The sequence below is a fragment of the Salvelinus namaycush genome, chromosome 3, assembly GCF_016432855.1.
Source record: "Salvelinus namaycush isolate Seneca chromosome 3, SaNama_1.0, whole genome shotgun sequence".
NCBI classification, from domain to species: Eukaryota; Metazoa; Chordata; class Actinopteri; order Salmoniformes; family Salmonidae; genus Salvelinus; species Salvelinus namaycush.
The window spans coordinates 3,643,349-3,652,377 of record NC_052309.1 but is presented as its reverse complement, the minus strand read 5'-3'; the positions used below and the strand labels follow the sequence as shown (position 1 = coordinate 3,652,377).

Genomic DNA, 9,029 nt, shown 5'->3' with positions numbered 1-9,029 from the left:
ATTATGTCTTTGTGTACACGCCTTCTAAGCGGGGCGGAACTGGAGTGTGTTTTTTCCCCTACCATACACAGACAGACAAAGACAGACCAAAGACAGTACTGTATAAAGATAGGCTAAGACGGCTTCTTCTATAGAAATCCCCGATCACGTGTCATGGCGACGTCGCCTCGGTAACTCATGCGTAGAAACACGTCATCGGGTCGTATCGTGCCGAACTGCGCATGTGCTGTCCGTCAAATAAACGGCAGTCCGTAGATATAAAGTTGCTTTTGACATAAATGAAAACGTAACATTTTGTCACATTCACGAGGTTGTGGATAATAACATGTTCAACTACTTCATACATTGACTCGAATCTAGTTTGTGCTTTTAGATTTAGAGAAAATGAACAACTACTGAAGAAGTTTTCAATTCTCTCATTGACTTCTGAAACCCCAAACCCAGGCCTGGTCCGTTTGATCTGTTTCTCTTGCGTTCCCGGAAAACCCGTGATGCTGCGCCTCTGTAGAAACTGTGTGGACAGACCGTAGCTAGCTTACAGTTGATGAACGAATTTAGCTACAATGGGGTAAGTGACACATATTGCTGTCGTTTTGATCAACGGCGTTATTTCATTTCAATAACTTTGGCCTTATCACATTGCTAAATCTTGGTAATGAAACACCTGTCTGTAGTCTATACCGTTTCGCAGATAGGTACGGGATTCCTTAGCTAACTAGCTGTCATTAGCTAGCATTACATAGCTAACACATTACCTAGCTAGCTAAATGAATCTACTTTTGTATTTTAAGATGATTCAATGCAAAAATAACGCATTTTGTTTGTCACGTGATGTTGCACAGTCTAAGGTGATCCAATAGTTAGTTAGCTAGTTAACGTCGTGATATCAACTTTTTGACATTGAACATAATGAAGTATTTTTTACCTAACGTAGGCTATATAGTTATTTCTTAGTCACAGATCAATCAATCAAATGTGTTTTATAAAGCCATTTTTACATCAGCCGATGTTACAAGGTGCTGTACAGAAACCCAGCCTAAAACCACAAACAGCAAACGATGCAGGTCTCTTAGTCCCCAGTCTTCTGCCCACCTAAACAGACAAGCAACTCTTTTCACGGCTAGTTAGCTAGCTACACCAGATGCATGAGTTGAATTCTGCCTATGCTTGCATTTTGTACATCTAACAGATGTGTGTGTTTACTACAAAACATCACAAAAGCAAGAAGAAATTCCCACGGGCAGTTATCTGTATTCTTCAATCAAACATCTTGTCACACAAGGAGACAAATAGCTCTCTCATCATTCTGGTTCTGCATCAAGAAAGAAGACAAACAGAGAGGGACTGAACTTGTCCAATAAGAAATGTAAATGTTTTTTCTGTTTCTAAACGTTTTGCTACGGTGTGCACTGATGAATAGAACCCAGGTTACTATGAGCCTGGCCTACATTTATCCTCAGTTCCAGTAGAATAGACATTTATTTAGAGATCATGATCCACAGTGACTTCTTAAAGGAGCAGTTATCAAAGTGAGAAAGAGGGTAAAAACACCACGTGACTTTATGCTTTAAGTCTACATCAGTGTAGGTTCGATTCTAGCTCTGGTCCAGGACAATTATTTGCAGGTTTCTGATGTTGAGCTTTCTTCAAGGCACAGCATCAGCTAGCGTCACATAAACACCCTGGACTAGAGCTAGTTCCATCCTGCCTTATCTATGATGTTACCCTGGACTAGAGCTAGTTCCATCCTGCCTTATCTATGATGTTACCCTGGACTAGAGCTAGTTCCATCCTGCCTTATCTATGATGTTACCCTGGACTAGAGCTAGTTCCATCCTGCCTTATCTATGATGTTACCCTGGACTAGAGCTAGTTCCATCCTGCCTTATCTATGATGTTACCCTGGACTAGAGCTAGTTCCATCCTGCCTTATCTATGATATTACCCTGGACTAGAGCTAGTTCCAACCTGCCTTATCTATGATGTTACCCTGGACTAGAGCTAGTTCCAGCCTGCCTTATCTATGATGTTACCCTGGACTAGAGCTAGTTCCATCCTGCCTTATCTATGATGTTACCCTGGACTAGAGCTAGTTCCATCCTGCCTTATCTATGATGTTACCCTGGACTAGAGCTAGTTCCATCCTGCCTTATCTATGATGTTACCCTGGACTAGAGCTAGTTCCATCCTGCCTTATCTATGATGTTACCCTGGACTAGAGCTAGTTCCATCCTGCCTTATCTATGATGTTACCCTGGACTAGAGCTAGTTCCAACCTGCCTTATCTATGATGTTACCCTGGACTAGAGCTAGTTCCATCCTGCCTTATCTATGATGTTACCCTGGACTAGAGCTAGTTCCATCCTGTCTTATCTATGATGTTACCCTGGACTAGAGCTAGTTCCATCCTGCCTTATCTATGATGTTACCCTGGACTAGAGCTAGTTCCATCCTGTCTTATCTATGATGTTACCCTGGACTAGAGCTAGTTCCATCCTGCCTTATCTATGATGTTACCCTGGACTAGAGCTAGTTCCATCCTGCCTTATCTATGATGTTACCCTGGACTAGAGCTAGTTCCATCCTGTCTTATCTATGATGTTACCCTGGACTAGAGCTAGTTCCATCCTGCCTTATCTATGATGTTACCCTGGACTAGAGCTAGTTCCATCCTGTCTTATCTATGATGTTACCCTGGACTAGAGCTAGTTCCATCCTGCCTTATCTATGATGTTACCCTGGACTAGAGCTAGTTACATCCTGTGTAATTTCTGTTTACAGTATTCTGTCTTCTAGTTTGCCAGCTAGGTGTTGCTGACCTCCTATGGAAGTGGACCTCCTCCCTCCAGAAGCGCCATGCGTGGGTATCACTCCAAGCTGGACTCATCCTCCTCTGCTGGTGGTACGGGTGGCTCCATGCCCCTGAGCCTGGCCGTGGAGACAGAGAAAGCCCAAGCCTTGCTCCAAACCTTCTCCTCTGCCTCTCTACTGGCCAGCACGGCGCTGGGGGCCTTCTGTGTGCTGTCTGACCACGTCATGCAGCTGACCCTACTCCAACAGCACCTGTGGCTGCGGGCTGTGCTGGACAACACCGCCCATGGTCTGATAGGCCTCTGGTCCTGGGCTATCGTCATTGGCCTCAAGAAGAAGAGTGACTTCTATGAAGTTATCTTAGCAGGGATACTGGCCTCTGTTATAGACCTGGACCACTTCTATATGGCTGGCTCTCTGTCGCTCAAAGTAAGGAAGATTTATGTAACGTTCTGCCTTTTTGGTTTTCAGCCTCAGTTATAGATTAGTGTACTAAAGGTTCACAGACAAAAGATTAGGACTAATAAGCTCAATGAAGATCTCCATTGAAATAACTTTAGTTCCGTACTAGGCCTAATCTGTGTCTGGGAAACTGGCCCACAGTGTTAATAAAGGAATGTAGAATAGAAACATAAACAATAACCTATCTTTTCTGCCTGTTTCCTCCTCCAGGCAGCCACCAGCCTGCCCCACCGCCCCCCCCTCCACTGCTCCTCTCTAATCCCTGTCCTCTGCTTCTCTCTGAGGCTGGTGCTGTGGCTGGGCAGGCTAAAGGACTCGTGGTGCTCTCTACCCTGGCTGTTGTTTATCTCCCTGGCATCACACCACATCCGAGACGGGGTCCGCCACGGCCTGTGGGTGTGTCCGTTCGGCAACACGGCCCCCATCTCCTATTGGCTGTATGTGAGCATCACAGCCACCCTGCCACACCTGTGCTCTGTGCTCATGTACCTGACAGGAACTAGAGACGTGATCTCTACCAAGCACGGCATCGCCATCGACATCTGATGGAAGGGCCAACACCACGCCTCCCTAATAGCACCCTATTCCCTATATAGTGCACTACTTTAGACCAGAGCCCTATAGAACCCTATTCCCTATATAGTGCACTACTTTAGACCAGAGCCCTATATAGTGCACTACTTTAGACCAGAGCCCTATATAGTGCACTACTATAGACCAGAGCCCTATATAGTGCACTACTATAGACCAGAGCCATATTCCCTATATAGTGCACTACTATAGACCAGATACATATAGACCAGATACATATTTGGGGAATAGGGCTCTGGTCAACAGTAGTGCACTACATAGGGAATAGGGCTCTGGCCTATAGTAGTGCACTATATAGGTGATCAGGGCTCTGGTCTATAGTAGTGCACTATTTAGGGAATAGGGCTCTGGTCTGAAGTAGTGCACTATATAGGGAATAGGGCTCTGGTCTGAAGTAGTGCACTATATAGGGAATAGGGTTCTGGTCTAAAGTAGTGCACTATATAGGGAATAGGGTTCCATAGGGCTCTGGTCTAAAGTAGTGCACTATATAGGGAATAGGGTTCTATAGGGCTCTGGTCTAAAGTAGTGCACTATATAGGGAATAGGGTTCCATAGGGCTCTGGTCTAAAGTAGTGCACTATGTAGGGAATAGGGTTCCATAGGACTCTGGTCTAAAGTAGTGCACTACATAGGGAATAGGGTGCCATTTGGGACACCCATAAATCCCACAATGCCTCAGCCTCACTCATCTATTTTCTTCACACCACGGGAGCGGTCACTTCCTCCTCCTCCATCTCCCCACTAAACTGCCTCCTCTCCTCCCTCCTCTAGTCCGTCACTGTCAGGCTGGGAGGCTGTGTCCTGTGTGACTGTCAGTGCAGTAGTGTGTGGAAGTGCTTGAGGTATTTTATAGCCTTGTAATTAGCAAACTGATTACTGCTGTGCTGTCAGTGTAGCTAAGCAGAATGTAAGCTTGCAGGAGCCGGATGGTTGTACGAGGGTATTTTACTGATGGGTCGACAAAGGTAAAGGCTACATTCCAATTCTCTACTCTTCTCCTGAAGTGTCCACTTGGATGGAATGGACTGGAAGGTCCTAGGGAACAGAGCAGTACATTATGAAGGTCCTAGGGAACAGAGCAGTACATTATGAAGGTCCTAGGGAACAGAGCAGTACATTATGAAGGTCCTAGGGAACAGAGCAGTACATTATGAAGGTCCTAGGGAACAGGGCAGTACATTATGAAGCTGAAGGTCCTAGGGAACAGAGCAGTACATTATGAAGGTCCTAGGGAACAGAGCAGTACATTATGAAGCTGAAGGTCCTAGGGAACAGAGCAGTACATTATGAAGCTGAAGGTCTAGGGAACAGAGCGGTACATTATGAAGGTCCTAGAGAACAGAGCAGTACATTATGAAGCTGAAGGTCCTAGGGAACAGAGCAGTACATTATGAAGCTGAAGGTCCAAGGGAACAGAGCAGTACATTATGAAGGTCCTAGGGAACAGAGCAGTACATTATGAAGCTGTAGGTCCTAGGGAACAGAGCAGTACATTATGAAGCTGAAGGTCCAAGGGAACAGAGCAGTACATTATGAAGCTGAAGGTCCTAGGGAACAGAGCAGTACATTATGAAGCTGAAGGTCCTAGGGAACAGAGCAGTACATTATGAAGGTCCTAGAGAACAGAGCAGTACATTATGAAGGTCCAAGGGAACAGAGCAGTACATTATGAAGCTGAAGGTTCAAGGGAACAGAGCAGTACATTATGAAGGTCCAAGGGAACAGAGCAGTACATTATGAAGCTGAAGGTCCTAGAGAACAGAGCAGTACATTATGAAGCTGAAGGTCCTAGGGAACAGAGCAGTACATTATGAAGCTGAAGGTCTAGGGAACAGAGCGGTACATTATGAAGGTCCTAGGGAACAGAGCAGTACATTATGAAGCTGAAGGTCCTAGGGAACAGAGCAGTACATTATGAAGCTGAAGGTCCGAGGGAACAGAGCAGTACATTATGAAGCTGACGGTCCGAGGGAACAGAGCAGTACATTATGAAGGTCCTAGGGAACAGAGCAGTACATTATGAAGCTGAAGGTCCTAGGGAACAGAGCAGTACATTATGAAGCTGAAGGTCCTAGGGAACAGAGCAGTACATTATGAAGGTCCAAGGGAACAGAGCAGTACATTATGAAGCTGAAGGTCCTAGGGAACAGAGCAGTACATTATGAAGGTCCTAGGGAACAGAGCAGTACATTATGAAGCTGAAGGTCCTAGGGAAAAGAGCAGTACATTATGAAGCTGAAGGTCCTAGGGAACAGAGCAGTACATTATGAAGCTGAAGGTTCGAGGGAACAGAGCAGTACATTATGAAGCTGAAGGTTCGAGGGAACAGGGCAGTACATTATGAAGCTGAAGGTCCTAGGGAACAGAGCAGTACATTATGAAGCTGAAGGTCCTAGGGAACAGAGCAGTACATTATGAAGCTGAAGGTTCGAGGGAACAGGGCAGTACATTATGAAGGTCCTAGAGAACAGAGCAGTACATTATGAAGCTGAAGGTCCAAGGGAACAGAGCAGTACATTATGAAGCTGAAGGTCTAGGGAACAGAGCGGTACATTATGAAGGTCCTAGAGAACAGAGCAGTACATTATGAAGCTGAAGGTCCTAGGGAACAGAGCAGTACATTATGAAGCTGAAGGTCCTAGGGAACAGAGCAGTACATTATGAAGGTCCTAGGGAACAGAGCAGTACATTATGAAGCTGAAGGTCCTAGGGAACAGAGCAGTACATTATGAGGCTGAAGGTCCTAGGGAACAGAGCAGTACATTATGAAGGTCCTAGAGAACAGAGCAGTACATTATGAAGCTGAAGGTCCAAGGGAACAGAGCAGTACATTATGAAGCTGAAGGTCCTAGGGAACAGAGCAGTACATTATGAAGCTGAAGGTCCTAGGGAACAGAGCAGTACATTATGAAGGTCCAAGTGAACAGAGCAGTACATTATGAAGCTGAAGGTCCTAGGGAACAGAGCAGTACATTATGAAGGTCCTAGGGAACAGAGCGGTACATTATGAAGGTCCTAGAGAACAGAGCAGTACATTATGAAGCTGAAGGTCCTAGGGAACAGAGCAGTACATTATGAAGCTGAAGGTCCTAGGGAACAGAGCAGTACATTATGAAGCTGAAGGTCCTAGGGAACAGAGCAGTACATTATGAAGCTGAAGGTCCTAGGGAACAGAGCAGTACATTATGAAGGTCCAAGGGAACAGAGCAGTACATTATGAAGCTGAAGGTCCTAGGGAACAGAGCAGTACATTATGAAGCTGAAGGTCCTAGGGAACAGAGCAGTACATTATGAAGGTCCTAGGGAACAGAGCAGTACATTATGAAGCTGTAGGTCCTAGGGAACAGAGCAGTACATTATGAAGCTGAAGGTCCTAGGGAACAGAGCAGTACATTATGAAGGTCCTAGGGAACAGAGCAGTACATTATGAAGCTGTAGGTCCTAGGGAACAGAGCAGTACATTATGAAGCTGAAGGTCCTAGGGAACAGAGCAGTACATTATGAAGGTCCTAGGGAACAGAGCAGTACATTATGAAGCTGTAGGTCCTAGAGAACAGAGCAGTACATTATGAAGCTGAAGGTCCAAGGGAACAGAGCAGTACATTATGAAGCTGAAGGTCCTAGGGAACAGAGCAGTACATTATGAAGGTCCTAGGGAACAGAGCAGTACATTATGAAGGTCCTAGGGAACAGAGAAGTACATTATGAAGGTCCTAGGGAACAGAGAAGTACATTATGAAGGTCCTAGGGAACAGAGAAGTACATTCTTCCATGCATTTCTTATTGGTGGAGCCTCCAGTTGCTGCCTGATATGTGTAGTACACATTAGGTTGTGATGTCATGTTTTAACATATGTTTTTAGGAAAGACCGAGGCTTGCTAGCGGTTCTGTGTTAAGATATATTTTTATCTTTATAATCGAGAGAAGATGACATTAGGAGAAACGTTATTTAAACATTCCTTTAATATGTTCCTACTTTGTGATCATAATAGTTGTATTAGTCTTCTCATAGTTTTGTTGTTCTGATGAGAGAGGGTGAACAGCTGTGGGTATATTCACTAGGTACAGAACGGAATAAAACACATTTAAAACAAGGCCGGGATTTAACCTGAACTTGCCTAAAGAAACGCTTGTTTTTGTTGCAAAACTTGTTCCTTGGCAAAATGTTTCGCTAAATTGTGCGCTACTGAATATACTGTGGCTGTGTCCTGCAGTTTGACCCCCCCCTGGCCTGCAGAGGGCATCGATGAGTCAACTTATTATACACTTATGTTTAATCATATGTCATGTCCATTCTCATTATGCATCAACAGGATTATTACTGCTGTCTTTATTCACAGTGTGTACTGAATTAAATATGTTTCATCATTCACATGTATTTATTTCAGCTATTTGATCTGTTTGAATATTATTTATTCAATTATAATTTTAAATGTTTAAGTACACTACACTGACCAAAAGTATGTGGACACCTGCTCGTCCAACATCTCATTCCAAAATCATGGGCATTAATATGGAGTTGGTCCCCCGTTTGCTGCTATAACAGCCTCCACTCTTTCTGGGAAGGCTTTCCACTAGATGTTGGAACATTGCTGTGGGGGACTTCCTTCCATTCAGCCACAAGAGCATTAGTGAGGTCGGGCACTGATGTTGGGCGATTAGGCCTGGCTCACAGTCGGCGTTCCAATTCATCCCAAAGGTGTTCGATGGGGTTGAGATCAGGGCTCTGTGCAGGCCAGTCAAATTCTTCCACACTGATCTCGGCAAACCATTTCTGTATGGACCTCGCTTTGTGCACGGTGGCATTTGTCATACTGAAACAGGAAATGGCCTTCCCCAAACTGTTAACAAAAAGTTTCAAGCACAGAATCGTCTAGAATGTCATTGTATGCTGTAATGTTAACTTTTCCCTTCACTGGAACTGAGGGGCCTAGACCGAACCATGAAAAATAGCCCCAGACTATTGTTCCTCCTCCACCAAACTTTACAGCGGTGTTGGGGCAGGTAGCGTTCTCCTGGCATCCGTCAAACCCAGATTCGTCCGTTGGACTGCCAGATGGTGAAGCGTGACTCATCACTCCAGAGAACGTGCAAAAGTCAGCGAACTTTCACACCACTCCAGCCGACGCTTGGCATTGCGCATGGTGATCTTAGGCTTGTGT

General features: G+C 45.0%; 1 protein-coding gene across 2 annotated transcripts; it reads left to right on the top strand.

Annotated features, from left to right (window-relative positions):
* Nucleotides 1-263: 263 nt before the first annotated feature.
* Nucleotides 264-3,881, top strand: tmem267 (transmembrane protein 267). 2 transcript variants are annotated; one of them, XM_038988769.1, is made up of 3 exons: nucleotides 264-568; nucleotides 2,797-3,240; nucleotides 3,484-3,881. In XM_038988769.1, the coding sequence occupies exons 2-3, from the start codon at nucleotides 2,857-2,859 to the stop codon at nucleotides 3,817-3,819; spliced, it is 720 nt and encodes a 239-aa protein (XP_038844697.1). In that variant the 5' UTR covers nucleotides 264-568; nucleotides 2,797-2,856; the 3' UTR covers nucleotides 3,820-3,881. The 2 variants fall into 2 exon arrangements, with proteins under 2 accessions (XP_038844697.1, XP_038844698.1); XM_038988770.1 differs by having other exon boundaries at nucleotides 2,782-3,240.
* The last annotated feature ends 5,148 nt before the right edge of the window (nucleotides 3,882-9,029 follow it).